The following is a 15,501-nucleotide window of genomic DNA, read 5'->3' on the forward strand; positions in this document are numbered from 1 at the left end:
GTATAAAGCAGTGTTTTCCAACCAGGGTGCCTCCAGCTGTTGCAAAACTACAACTCCCAGCATGCCCGGACAGCCAACGGCTGTCCGGGCATGCTGGGAGTTGTAGTTTTGCAACAGCTGGAGACACCCTGGTTGGGAAACACTGGTATAAAGCTTCAGCATCTCCCTTAACATGGTGACAGACATCATATTCTGAATGACCTGGTGCAGACAGCGCGTTTCAGACAGACACTGTAGGTGATGATGTTATTCGCAGGTTATTGTTGGTGAGGTTGGTTTTATTAACAGGACATTTTTTTCTTCGTCCAAAAACAGCGCCACCCCTATTTTCAGGTTGCATGAGGTATTACAACTTGGCTCCATTCACTTCAATGGAACTAAGCTGCAATACCACAAGCAAACTGAGGACAAGAGTGGCGCTGTTTCTGGAAGAAGTTTTTCTAATCCCTGATAACCCCTTTTAGCGTTTGAGGGGTGTACGGTGGAAGGTTCAGTCAGATGGTGAGAGATCCACGTGACGTGTTGTGACAAGCTGATGGTTCCGTGTGAAGGTTCTAGGAGGTATCGTCTTCCATTCAGACATGTTCGCGCTTTCCAAGCGGCACAGCTGCATTTTACAGACCCCCCCCCGCCGTCCCCTGGACTCCATCCACCGCAGTGACACATGGCTTCCAGGACAGAGACCGTTCTAAAAAGTGAGGAGTCCCTAAAAAGTGGGACCTATCTACAAGTCTCCATAACCAAAAATAAAAATGACCCATCTAGACAGAAAAGGCAAAGCTGCGCCTTGTAGAATTTATTTATTATTTATATATATATTTATTTATTTATTATTTATATATTTATTTATTATTTATTTATATATATATATATATATATATTTATTTATTTATATATTTATACATTTATTTATATATGGTATTTTTATTTATTTATATGTTTTTTATTTATATATTTATTATTTATACATATATTTATTTATTAATATATTTTTTTATTTTTTATTTATATATTTATTTATTATTTATATATTTTTTTATTTATATATTTATACATTTATTTATATATTTATTTATTATTTATTTATATATTTTTTTATTATTTATACATTTATTTATATACGGTATTTTATTTATTTATATATTTATTATTTATATATTTATTATTTATATATATATTTATTTTTTATTTATTAATATATTTTTTTATTTATATATTTATTTATTATTTATATATTTTTTTATTTATATATTTATACATTTATTTATATATTTATTTATTGCTGTAGAATTTGTTATAACTCATAATATAGGATTATCGATTAGTCACATGATCATTATTTTATTGGTAATTTTTAGCACGTTTCTATCGTTGTTTTTCCTTTTTTTTTTTTCCCCCAAGATTTACTTTTTTTTCAAGGATAGAATTCCAGCTGTCCCAAAATCACCCCCCCCCCCCATCATGACGGGAATTATATTACTTATATTATGTTATAGTTCGGCAACAGCTGGAGAGCCACACGTTGGGGAGCACAGTTTTTAAGCTATGTTCAAATTCGGTGGTGCATTTTATTTTCAAGGCATGCTGGGAGTTGTAGTTTTGCAACAGCTGGAGGCACCCTGGTTGGAAAACACTGTATTAGAAGCTAGTGGACCTATTGACCCAGTATATCTGTGGGAGCTTTGTGCATCTGTGCTGCAACAACAATTATAAAGAAATATTTACTATTATTATTATTTGTTAAATAAATATTTTATCCTTTTTATGCAGTTTATTGTTTCTGTTCATGCAGATTCATTAGGGTGGACATGTGGCAGATTTTGTTTCTGCAAATGTCACATTCCTCCGAATGCACTTCTTGCACCCAGCTTTCCCAATCTCCTGAAGAGAATATCTGTCTGGTAAAGCAGCCATACTGGAGCTCTACAGAAGACTGGGAAAGCTGGGTGATCCCGATGATGTACGCCATTAACCGTTTACATGCGGTATATATGTTGTACACTTAAAGGGGTTCCACAAAGGGAAACAGATTTCTAAATTACTTCTATAAAAAAAAAAAATCTTAATCCTACCAGTACTTATCACCTGCTGAAGTTGAGTTGTTCTTTTCTGTCTGATCACAGTGCTCTCTGCAGACACCTCTGTCTATCTCTGGAACTGTCCAGAATAGAAGCAAATCCCCATAGCAAACCTCTTCTGCTCTGGACAGTTCCTGACATGGACAGAGGTGTCAGCAGAGAGCACTGTGGTCAGACTGGAAAGAACTACACAACTTCTTCTGGAGCATACAGTAGCTGATAAGTACTGGAAGGATTAAAATGTTTATATAGAAGTCATTTACAAATCTGTTTAACTTTCTGCAGCCAATTGATATGAAAAAAAAATTTTTTTTCACCGGAGTACCCCTTGAACATGCAGCATATGTCAAGCGGGTGGTCCGCAGTCTTGCAAGACTGCAGGGGTCCGATGAGTCAAGATGGCAGCCAGAGCTTCACTAACCAGCTCCACAGCCAGCTTTGGCGATCGTCTTCTATGATCTTCCTTCTGGCAGACTATGCAAGTAGTTTAGATGTATCTGATGAAGGGGTTTGTGGACCCCGAAACCCGTCAATTCTATATTATTCTTTTGTTGGAATGAAGTTCATCTACTACATTTGACTGTCCACTGGATTTACCAAGGAACTTCAAAGCTTTATCTAAAGGATTTGTAAATTACTTCTATTAAAAAAAAATCTTAATCCTTCCAGTACTTATCAGCTGCTGTATACTACAGAGGAAGTTCTTTTCTTTTTGCATTTCCTTTCTGTCTGACCACAGTGCTCTCTGCTGACACCTCTGTCCATGTCAGGAACTGTCCAGAGTAGAAGCAAATCCCCATAGCAAACCTCTCCTGCTCTGGACAGTTCCTGACATGGACAGAGGTGTCAGCAGAGAGCACTGTGGTCAGACTGGAAAGAAATTCAAAAAGGAAAAGAAACAGCAGCTGGTAAGTACTGGAAGGATTAAGATTTTTTAATAGAAGTAATTTACAAATCTGTTTAACTTTCTGACACAAGTTGATTTAAAATAAATTGTTCTCTACCGGAGTACCCCTTTAAAATGCGCTTTAGGTGGGCAGCTAATTTGTAAAGACACCTACAGATTACATTTCTTGCCTGTAGGCAAGCTAACCCCAAGATGGAATCTGTAGGTGTCTTTACAAATTAGCAGCCCACCTAAAGCGCCTCTGTTGCGGTCATTTTTTTTGGGGGGGGTTTCTTTTATACAAATTCTCCATTTCTGGTCAGATCATAGGACAGACTGTTTTTTGGGCCAAAATGGAGATTTTTTTAACATTATACAAGAGTTCTATATTTACCTAAAAAAAACAAAACCGGGGCCACACATAGAGAAACCACCAATGACAGGAGCAGCGAGAGGCACGGACCACATAAAGGGGGGCACACATAGTCATCGTGAAAATGACTAAAAAACCTTTCATTATAATGTTCCCTCTCTCCAGCGCGCCTTTAACCCTTACACTGCCTGGGACACATTAAGTATACCGTCATGCTGACAGCTTATGCTCTGCTTCTACTTTCATGGACATTCTGACAGCAACCCGATAGTCCCACCATGAAGTAGTGCCATCTGCCCTGTGCTTTGATGTTCGAGCAGTGGGAGAGGGGGGCAAAGGTTTGGGGTAATGGGGGGGGGAGCATCTTATGTCTGTCACTTCTATTCCTAGTGAAGAACAGCTGCGTTTTACACAAGGGGGCAACAGGTGTCCGCTCCTCTATTTATAGCTGGGTATAAGAAGTTTTGGGATCTTCTTAAATCTCTTATATTATAAACCTATGGGCCGACCAGGAGAGTCGTATATAGTAAATAGTATATAGGGGGCAGCTTCTGAAACCCCATACTTCTGATCAACAGTCAGTTTATTATAAATGTGTAGAGTACCCAGCTTTTCCTGATCTTACTACCTAAACCTTGTGGGAAAGGAAAAGCAAAAATGACGTTCTTGTCCTCGCATCCCGTCCCAATATCCCGACCCCATATCCCATCCTTAGTTCCCGACCTCACAGCCAAACCTCATATTCTAGTGCTTATATCCCGACCTCATATCTCGTCCTCATATCCCGTCCTTATTTCCCGACCTCATAGCTAAACCTCATATCTCAGTTCTTATTTCCCACCCTCATATCTCAATCTGATTTCTCGTCCTCACATCTTGTCTCCTTTCCCAACCTCATATCCCGTCCTCATATCCCGTCCTCATATACCAACCTTTTTTTCTGTCCACATATCCCATCCTTATATCCTGTCCTCATATCCCAACCTTATATCCCATCCTCATATTCCAACCTTATATCACGTCCTCATATCCTGTCCTCATATACCATCCTTATATCTTGTCCTCATATCCTGTCCTTATATCTTGTCCTCATATATCTTGTCCTCCTATCCTATCCTTATATTCCGTCCTTATATACCATCTTCATATCTCGTCCTCATATACCCATCTCATATCCTGGCCTTATATCCCGTCCTTATTTCCAGACCCCATATTGCATCCTCATATCTCGACCTCATATCTTGTCTCCATATCTTGCCCTCAAATCCCAAACTTATTTCCTGTCCTCATATCCAGTCCTCATATCCCATCCTCATATCCCATCCTCATATCCCATCCTCATATCCAGTCCTCATATCCCATCCTCATATCCCATCCTCATATCCAGTCCTCATATCCCATCCTCATATCCCATCCTCATATCCAGTCCTCATATCCCGTCCTCATATCCCGTCCTCATATCCCGTCCTCATATCCCGTCCTCATTTCCCAATCTCATTTCCCGACCTCATATCCTGGCCTTATATCCCGTCCTTATTTCCAGACCCCATATCCCATCCTCATATCTTGTCCTCATTTCCCGACCTCATATCCAGTCTTCATATCCCGTCCTCATATCCAGTCCTCATTTCCTGACCTCATATCCTGACCTTATATCCCATCCTTATTTCCAGACCCCATATCGCATCCTCATATCCCGACCTCATATCTTGTCCCCATATCCTGCCCTCATATCCTGACCTTATATCCCGTCCTTATTTCCAGACCCCATATCGCATCCTCATATCCCGACCTCATATCCTGGCCTTATATCCCGTCCTTATTTCCAGACCCCATATCCCATCCTCATATCTTGTCCTCATATCCCGTCCTCATATCCAGTCCTCATTTCCTGACCTCATATTCTGACCTTATATCCCGTCCTTATTTCCAGACCCCATATCGCATCCTCATATCCCGACCTCATATCTTGTCCCCATATCCTGCCCTCATATCCTGACCTTATATCCGGTCCTTATTTCCAGACCCCATATCGCATCCTCATATCCCGACCTCATATCTTGTCCCCATATCCTGCCCTCATATCCTGACCTTATATCCCGTCCTTATTTCCAGACCCCAAATCGCATCCTCATATCCCGACCTCATATCTTGTCCCCATATCCTGCCCTCATATCCTGACCTTATATCCCGTCCTTATTTCCAGACCCCATATCGCATCCTCATATCCCGACCTCATATCTTGTCCCCATATCCTGCCCTCATATCCTGACCTTATATCCCGTCCTTATTTCCAGACCCCATATCGCATCCTCATATCCCGACCTCATATCTTGTCCCCATATCCTGCCCTCATATCCTGACCTTATATCCGGTCCTTATTTCCAGACCCCATATCGCATCCTCATATCCCGACCTCATATCTTGTCCCCATATCCTGCCCTCATATCCCCAACATCTTCATATCTCTGCAGCCCGAGAGTAACGCAATCAGGAAACGTACCCAAAATCCCATAGACTTACATAAGACTCCTCTGTTTTACTCTTGGGGACGGGATGGGACAGGATTGTCAGTATCGGAACATCCCTAAACTCTCATATGACCCTTCTGAGAAGCTGTAGAAATACTGAAATATTTGCCTTTACATATGGATGAAGGATATTTACAACCGCCCCCAAACCGGTAAAATTCTTTTCATGTAGTAATCCTGGAATGGCTTATAAATAGGGAACTCCATAACAGGAATTTGCTACAATGCAGACGGTATTCTACAAAAAAAAATACCGCTACGTGTAAATCTGGTCGTCCTTCTGCCCGGGAGTCCGATTCCAAGTGTGAAATCCCAGTCTGAGTTATGTGACAATTTATTGGCGGAGAAGGTTGGGTAGAGAGATGTGAATACCCGAAAACAGATCTGGTCATTGAGTGTCTATATCAGTATTTTCCAACGAGTGTGCCTCCAGCTGTTGCAAAACTACAACTCCCAGCATGCCCGGACAGCCAACGGCTGTCCGGGCATGCTAGGAGTTGTAGTTTTGCAACAGCTGGAGGCACCCCTGGTTGGGAAACACTGACCTATACTATAAACTACTATATAATCCAACATGCTAGGAGTTGTAGTTTTGCAACAGCTGGAGGCACCCCTGGTTGGGAAACACTGACCTATACTATATATTACTATATAGTCCAACATGCTGGGAGTTGTAGTTTTGCAACAGCTGGAGGCACTCCTGGTTGGGAAACACTGACCTATACTATATACTACTATATAGTCCAACATGCTAGGAGTTGTAGTTTTGCAACAGCTGGAGGCACTCCTGATTGGGAAACACTGACCTATACTATATACTACTATATAATCCAACATGCTGAGAGATGTAGTTTTGCAACAGCTGGAGGCACACTGGTTGAGAAACAGGGTTAGATTTATCAAAACCTGTGCAAAGGAAAAGTCGACCAGTTGCCCCTAGCAACCAATCAGATCGCTTCTTTCATTTTTCAAAAGGCCTTTTTAAAAATGAAAGCAGCGATCTGATTGGTTGCTAGGGGCAACTGGTCGACTTTTCCTTGGTCATGTTTATCCTTTTGGCCAAATTCCAAACGCGGACTGCGTTTCCATCAAAGGGGACGACACCTATCTGCGCAGTCAAAGATGCTCTGCATATATGTATATCTCCAGGCGACGAGTGCACAGTGTGAACGGGAACCTAAAAGTTATTCCGAGGGGAATTCCACTTCGCATTCAAAGAATTGGCACGACCCGTAATTGGCGCTTATTTAACCGTGTCTGGAATAAAAAAATTCCTTTGAGTCCCGCCGCAGAATTTCTCCGAAAGAATGTTCATTCTGTCAGCGTAATCCGGATTCCTGAATTTCCAAGGCGGACATTCCACCGCGGAAATTTTGCAATGTGAACTGTGCAGTGAAATCCTATTGAAATGAAGGGGAGTCTGCTGCAACTGGAATCCACACAGAATTTCCTCTTGGTAATTCCGGGCGCAGTTTTCATATTGTGTATGGGCCATTACAGGGTTAAATTTACCTATTCTATCTATCTATCTATCTATCTCATATCTATCTCATATCTATCTATCTCATATCTATCTCATATCTATCTATCTCATATCTATCTCATATCTATCTATCTCATATCTATCTATCTCATATCTATCTCATATCTATCTATCTCATATCTATCTATCTCATATCTATCTCATATCTATCTATCTCATATCTATCTCATATCTATCTCATATCTATCTATCTCATATCTATCTATCTCATATCTATCTATCTCATATCTATCTATCTCATATCTATCTATCTCATATCTATCTATCTATCTCATATCTATCTATCTATCTATCTATCTCATATCTATCTATCTATATCTATCTCATATCTATCTATCTATCTCATATCTATCTATATCTATCTCATATCTATCTATCTATCTCATATCTATCTCATATCTATCTATCTATCGCATATCTATCTATCTATCCATCTCATATCTATCTCATATCTATCTCATATCTATCTATCTCATATCTATCTATCTCATATCTATCTATCTATCTCATATCTATCTCATATCTATCCATCTATCTCATATCTATCTATCTATCTCATATCTATCTATCTCATATCTATCTATCTCATATCTATCTATCTATCTATCTATCTCATATCTATCTATCTCATATCTATCTCATATCTATCTATCTATCTCATATCTATCTATCTATCTCATATCTATCTATCTCATATCTATCTATCTATCTCATATCTATCTATCTCATAACTATCTATCTATCTATCTATCTCATATCCATCTATCTATCTCATATCTATCTATCTATTTATCTATCTCATATCTATCTATCTCATATCTATCTATCTCATATCTATATCTCATATCTATCTATCTCATATCTATCTATCTATCTCATATCTATCTATTTATCTCATATCTATCTATCTCATATCTATCTATCTATCTATCTCATATCTATCTATCTCATATCTATCTATCTATCTCATATCTATCTATCTCATATCTATCTATCTATCTATCTATCTCATATCTATCTATCTCATATCTATCTATCTATCTCATATCTATCTATCTCATATCTATCTATCTATCTATCTCATATCTATCTATCTCATATCTATCTATCTCCTATCTATCTCATATCTATCTATCTCATATCTATCTATCTCATATCTATCTCATATCTATCTCATATCTATCTCATATCTATCTCATATCTATCTCATATCTATCTATCTCATATCTATCTATCTCATATCTATCTATCTCATATCTATCTATCTCATATCTATCTATCTCATATCTATCTATCTATCTCCTATCTATCTATCTATCTCATATCTATCTATCTCATATCTATCTATCTCATACCTATCTATCTCATATCGATCTCATATCTATCTATCTATCTATCTCATATCTATCTATCTATCTATCTGAAAGCGTAGTAGACTATACTTGTTCTGTTGAGGTCTATTACCCCACCGTGGGGACGCTATGGTACAGGTCGGAATATCTTTCTGAAGATTTTCTGACATACGAGCCCCGTAAAATCATAAAATCATGAGAACGTGGCCATTGGGGTTTGTTTCATGAAGCCAGAATGTTCCACCATTGAACATTATTTTGTGCCCTGTGTTTTCCGTACTTACTATGAAGTAGAAATGTTGGGTGACCTCCTCTAAGTGCGGGGTTGTATATCCCACCATAAAACCCCATAGGATTCTTGCTTGAGACTATATGGCAGTGGTCTTCAACCTGCGGACCTCCAGATGTTGCAAAACTACAACTCCCAGCATGCCCGGACAGCAAACGGCTGTCCGGGCATGCTGGGAGTTGTAGTTTTGCAACATCTGGAGGTCCGCAGGTTGAAGACCACTGCAATATAGTCTCAAGCAAGAAACATAACAGCTTGACGGGTTTCATTGGCCACTTAAAGGGGTACTCCGGTGAAAAACATTTTTATTTTTTTTATTTTTTATGTACTTGTGCCAGAAAGTTAAACAGATTTGTAAATTACTTGTATTTAAAAATCTTAATCCTTCCAGTACTGATTAGCAGCTGTATGTTACAGAAGAAATTCTTTTCTTTTTGAATTTCTTTTTTGTCTTGTCCACAGTGCTCTCTGCTGACACCTCTGTCCGTGTTAGGAAATGTCCAGAGCAGCATAGGTTTGCTATGGGGATTTTCTCCTGCTCCGGACAGTTTCTGATACGTACATCAGGTGTCAGCAGAGAGCACTGTGGGCAAGACAAAAAAGAAATTCAAAAAGAGAAGAATTTCCTCTGTAGCATATAGCAGCTAATAAGTACTGGAAGGATTAAGATTTTTTTAATAGAAGTCATTTACAAATCTGTTTAACTTTCTGGCACAAGTACATGAAAAAAAAAATGTTTTCCACCGGAGTACCCCTTTAAGTGGCCAATGAAACCCGTCAAGCTGTTATGTTTCTTGCTTGAGACTATACTGCAGTGGTCTTCAACCTGCGGACCTCCAGATGTTGCAAAACTACAACTCCCAGCATGCCCGGACAGCCGTTGGCTGTCCGGGCATGCTGGGAGTTGTAGTTTTGCAACATCTGGAGGTCCGCAGGTTGAAGACCACTGCCATATAGTCTCAAGCAAGAATCCTAAAAAATATATATATATATATATTCCACCGGAGTACCCCTTTAATTTAATCATAAGCCTATAAGCATCTGAATAAGGGGGCAACCACGAAACCTGTCAAGCTACAAGCATATCACTACGAAACCCGTCAAGCTGTTACATTTCCTGCTTATTTTGCTTTATTGCTACATTGTTTTACTTTACTAACAGAACGCTGGATCGTCTTTTTCTTTAATTGTACTGCCCCCTAGTGGTTCACATTGTTTCAGCAGCCATTTTGTTTTGCAATAGGGATAGTAAAGTTGGTAGGTGCGGTAGGGAGATTTCGGGAGATCACATGGGTCACGGAAATCGGACCCCCGTGATCAGACACATTTCTGTAACTAGGGGATACGTTTTTAAAGGGGTACTCTGGTGGAAAACTAATTTTTTTATTTTATTTTTTTAAATCAACTGGTGCCAGAAAGTTAAACACATTTGTAAATCACTTCTATTAAAATAAATAATCTTAATCCTTCCAGTACTTATTAGCTGCTGAATACTACAGAGGAAATTCTTTTTTTTTTTTTTTTTTTAACACAGAGCTCTCTGCTGACATCACAAGCACAGTGCTCTCTGCTGACATCTCTGTCCATTTTAGGAACTGTCCAGAGCAGCATATGTTTTCTATGGGGCTTTTCTCCTACTCTGGACAGTTCCTAAAATGGACAGAGATGTCAGCAGAGAGCACTGTGCTTGCGATGTCAGCAGAGAGCTCTGTGTTCAAAAAAAAAAAAAAAAAAGAATTTCCTCTGTAGTATTCAGCAGCTAATAAGTACTGGAAGGAGTAAGATTTTTTTTAATAGAAGTAATTTACAAATCTGTTTAACTTTTTGGAACCAGTTGATTTAAAAAAAATATATATATAAATAAATAAATAAATAAAAAGTTTTCCACTGGAGTACCCCTTTAAGTACTGGAGTTCCCCTTTAAATTGGTAGGAAAATGTAATTTTATTGTAACAATTTAGGTGGTCTACAAACTGTGGCCCTCCAGCTGTTGCAAAGCTACAACTCCCAGCATGCCCAGGCGGCTAATAGCTGTCTGGGCATGCTGGGAGTTGTAGTTTTGCAACAGCTAGAGATCCGCAGATTGGAGACTTAGCAGTCTTCTCCAACCAGAGTGCCTTCAGCTGTTGCAAAACTACAACTCCCAGCATGCCCGGACAGCCGTTGGCTGTCCGGGCATGCTAGGAGTTGTAGTCTTGCAACAGCTGGAGGCACACTGGGTGGAAAACGCTGCTCTACAGTGTAGTCTATACAAAGGTCTGCTGGTGATATACAATACACATCGCCACCTAGGGGTTGTCGTAAGTTACTACAATCTAATAGGATATGCACAGTCCAATAATAACCGGCTATTATAAAAAGAGATGCAGTTTTTGGTGTGATGTGCCTATAGGAAGTGATTGGGGAATCCGCGCCTATGTGGGACACCAGCCTGACGGAGATTCCCGAAAACTGCCTAAAAAAAATAAAAAAAAGTAATTATATCAGAAATGACTAAAGTGTTGGGAAAAACATATTTTTTTTTTATTTTATACAGTATTTATTTATTTTATTTTATATTATTTTTTTATTTTATATTTATTTATTTTATTTTTATATATATATATATATATATATATATATATATATTATATATATATATATATATATATATATATATATATATATATATATATATTTATTTATTTTTTTTGTATGGTTTTTATAAGTTTCCCCTACTAAGTTTATTGAGGATAAAACCATAAAATAAAATAAAATAAAAAGTTATATAATAGCCTAGGGAAATTTTTTTTTTTTTAATCAAAACCTTCAATTTTTATGTTTCAGATTCTGAGTATTTTTTTTTTAATTTTTTAATTTTTTTTACATTGGTTTCACAGCCACCTAGACATAGTTAAAAGAGGTTATTCAGGATTAGAAAAACATAGCTGCTTTCTTACAAAAACAGCGCCACACCTGTTGTCAGGTTGAGTGTGGTATTACAAGTCAATGGAACTGAGCTGCAATACCACACACAACTTTAGCCAGTGTTTCCCAAGCAGGGTGCCTCCAGCTGTTGCAAAACCACAGCTCCCTGCATGCCCTTGGCTGTCCGGACATGCTGAGAGTTGTAGTTTTGCAACAGCTGGAGGAACCCTAGTTGGGAAAGACTGGTATAGAATTAGTGTTAAAAGGGTATTCCAGGAAAAAAATTGTTTTTTTTTATATATCAACTGGCTCCAGAAAGTTAAACAGATTTGTAAATTTGTAAATCTTAATCCTTCCAGTACCTGTCAGCTGCTGAAGTTGAGTTGCTCTGTCAAACTGCTCTATGATGACACCTGTCTCGGGAGCTGTCCAAAGTAGGAGCAAATCCCCATAGCAAACCTCTTATGCTCCGTACAGTTCCTGAGACAGACAGAGGTGTCAGCAGAGAGCACTGCTCTCAGACAGAAAAGAACAACTCAACTTCAGCAACTCATAACTATTGGAAGGATTAAGATTTTTTTTTAAATAGAAGTAATTTACAAATCTGGTAAACACAAAGAACAATAGCATGCACTCACCGAGACTGTGCTGTTTATAGGTCCGGGGCACCAGGAGGACATCGGGCTGGAAGCGGAGAGCTCAGAGGCTACGCCGGTCATTTCACGCGTGTATGCGCGCTTCTTACGGCCTCATTTCCCGCTTTGTTTTATATCATTTACAAATCTGTTTAACTTTCTGGAGCCAGTTGATCTAAAAAAAAATAAAATAAAAAAAAAGTTTTTCCTGGAATACCCCTTTAAATGCTTAAACTGTGATAAATATGACTGTACTGCCCACTGGTGGACAAACGCTCTTATTGCACTCTGTGATGACTTGCAGAGGATGAAGAGACTAATGAAATAATAATCACATATTGCTGAGGGGTTTATCACGTTTTTGGGATATTTTATATAATAACATTTCTTTGCATACAATCTGATATTTAGATGACACGCACAGATTTTTAACCCCTTCCGGCTATTTGGCGTACGCGACACACCCTCTCTTGCCTCTGATACTGTACTGCAGTCTACTGTACAACCCATCAGTTGACTGCATGTGAAATCAAAAAAGTATTAACGAAAATTCACACTTCTTTTTTTTTTCTTTTTTCTAAAGTCAACCAACCCCCCCCCCCCCCAAAAAAAAAAAAAACTGAACAATTCCAAATGTAAAAAAAATCATAAATATTCAAACTATCAAACTATAACTACAAACTATTATTCATCCCGCCCGGTGAACGCCATAAACAAATATCCAACGCAACAGGATGGCATTTTTTTATTTATTTTTTTGGATCACCTCCCATCCTACAAAAGTTTGATTATAAAGCGATTAAAAAGTCCCATCCACCCCAAAATGATATTAATAAAAAGTACAGGTAACTGTGCAAAAAAATAAAAAATATCAAAACTATTATTTTATTATTATTTTATTATTGCTATTATTATTATAATAAAAAATGTAGGGGGTCAAAAATGTATATATTTATATATGTATTTAATTAAATAAATAATTAATTAACTTGTTGATTGTATTTTATTTATTTATTTTTAATTATTTATTTTATGGGGGGGGGGGGCGGCAGAATTATTTTGTATTATTTACTTATTGTATTTATTTGTTTGTTTGTTCATTTATTTAAATTATTATTTTATTTTTATTTTCTAACTAGTAAAGCAAAACAAAAGCTATACATTTTTGGACTAGTTGCAATCATACTGACCCGCACAGTTAAAGGGGTATTCCAGGAAAAAACTTTTTTTTATATATCAACTGGCTCCAGAAAGTTAAACAGATTTGTAAATTACTTCTACGAAAAAATCTTAATCCTTTCAGTACTTATGAGCTTCTGAAGTTAAGGTTGTTCTTTTCTGTCTAAGTCCTCTCTGATGACACCTGTCTCGGGAACCGCCCAGTTTAGAAGCAAATCCCCATAGCAAACCTCTTCTAAACTGGGTGTTTCCCGAGACACGTGTCATCAGAGAGCACTTAGACAGAAAAGAACAACTCAACTTCAGAAGCTCATAAGTACTGAAAGGATTAAGATTTTTTAATAGAAGTAATTTACAAATCTGTTTAACTTTCTGGAGCCAGTTGATATATATAAAAAAGTTTTTCCTGGAATACCCCTTTAACATGTAAACATTTATACTGCTCAATGGACAGAAGCAATGGAAAAACAAAAACCTGCAAGATGGCTCAATTGCATATTATTCTCTTTTTCCAGTTTACCCCACAAACATATATGGTTAAAGGGGTACTCCAGTGGAAAACTTTTTTTTTTTTTTTTTTTTTAAATCAACTGGTGCCAGAAAGTTAAACAGATTTGTTAATTATTTCTATTAAAAAAATCTTATTCCTTCCAGTACTTATTAGCTGCTGAATACTACAGGGGAAATTATTTTCTTTTTGGAACACAGAGCTCTCTGCAGACATCACGACCACAGTACTTTCTGCTGACATCTCTGTCCATTTTAGGAACTGTCCAGAGCAGCATATGTTTTCTATGGGGATTTTCTCTTACTCTGGACAGTTCTTAAAATGGACAGAGATGTCAGCAGAGAGCATTGTGCTCGTGATGTCAGCAGAGAGCTCTGTGTTCCAAAAAGAAAATAATTTCCTCTGTAGTATTCAGCAGCTAATAAGTACTGGAAGGATTAAGATTTTTTAATAAAAATAATTTACAAATCTGTTTAAAGGGGTACTCCGGTGCTTAGACATCACGCTCCGCCCCTCAATGCAAGCCTATGGGAGGGGGCGTGACAGCTATCACGCCCCCTCCCGTAGGCTTGCATTGAGGGGGCGGAGCGTGACGTCACACGGGGGCGCAGGCGTGACGTCACCCGCCCCCGCCCTGTGATCGTCCGTAATCAGACCTGGAGTGAACACGCTCCGGGGACTGATTACAAACGGGGTGCCGCATGCATGATCACGGGGGTCCCCAGCGGCGGGACTCCCGCGGTCAGGCATCTTATCCCCTAGGGGATAAGATGTGTAAGCACCGGAGAACCCCTTTAACTTTCTGGCACCAGTTGATTAAAAAAAAAAAAAACGTTTTCCATCAGAGTACCCCTTTAAATAAAGAGTGCCATGAAAATGTTCATCTTGACCCGAAAAAAAGTAAAAAACTAATTGGGCTCTGTTGATTAAAAAATGAAAACATTCGGCCAGTCCTTCGGAACGACAGGAGTTGAGTGGAGGAAAAAAACCTGCATGTCTTTTTTTTTTTCTCCGTTAAACTCTGGTAAAATACCCCAACCCGGACGGGCGCCATTCAAGTCAATGGGATCAGTCGGGACCTGGTGGTCTCAGTTGTGCTCTAAGCCGTTCTGGTCCGTTTAGTGCACAAAAAAAGAGCCAAACTGACCCCGAACGGGTCGGAGCACAATGGCCGTGTGAATCTAACACATACAGGATCTGCTGCATATTTTCTGCAGCTG

The 15,501-nt window shown here is 38.5% G+C and overlaps 2 protein-coding genes across 10 annotated transcripts in view; one reads left to right on the plus strand and one right to left on the minus strand.

The window, feature by feature from the left end:
• SNX21 (sorting nexin family member 21) overlaps nucleotides 1-15,501 on the minus strand; it is a 120,414-nt gene that overhangs the window by 62,627 nt on the left and 42,286 nt on the right. The window contains exon 3 of one of the 6 annotated variants that reach the window (XM_056549756.1): nucleotides 12,598-12,769. The exons of the other annotated variants lie outside the window; for them this stretch is intronic. Coding sequence (XP_056405731.1) covers nucleotides 12,598-12,678 — 81 coding nt within the window. The 5' untranslated portion in view covers nucleotides 12,679-12,769. The remainder of the gene's footprint in view (nucleotides 1-12,597; nucleotides 12,770-15,501) is intronic. 6 annotated transcript variants of the gene reach the window in all.
• Nucleotides 1-15,501, plus strand: part of TNNC2 (troponin C2, fast skeletal type) — a 72,943-nt gene that overhangs the window by 42,972 nt on the left and 14,470 nt on the right. Inside the window, exon 1 of one of the 4 annotated variants that reach the window (XM_056549772.1) lies at nucleotides 6,928-7,324. The exons of the other annotated variants lie outside the window; for them this stretch is intronic. Coding sequence (XP_056405747.1) covers nucleotides 7,277-7,324 — 48 coding nt within the window. The 5' untranslated portion in view covers nucleotides 6,928-7,276. Of the gene's footprint in view, nucleotides 1-6,927; nucleotides 7,325-15,501 lie in introns of those variants that run through there. 4 annotated transcript variants of the gene reach the window in all.

This window comes from Hyla sarda, chromosome 13 (assembly GCF_029499605.1).
Source record: "Hyla sarda isolate aHylSar1 chromosome 13, aHylSar1.hap1, whole genome shotgun sequence".
Classification (NCBI taxonomy): domain Eukaryota; kingdom Metazoa; phylum Chordata; class Amphibia; order Anura; family Hylidae; genus Hyla; species Hyla sarda.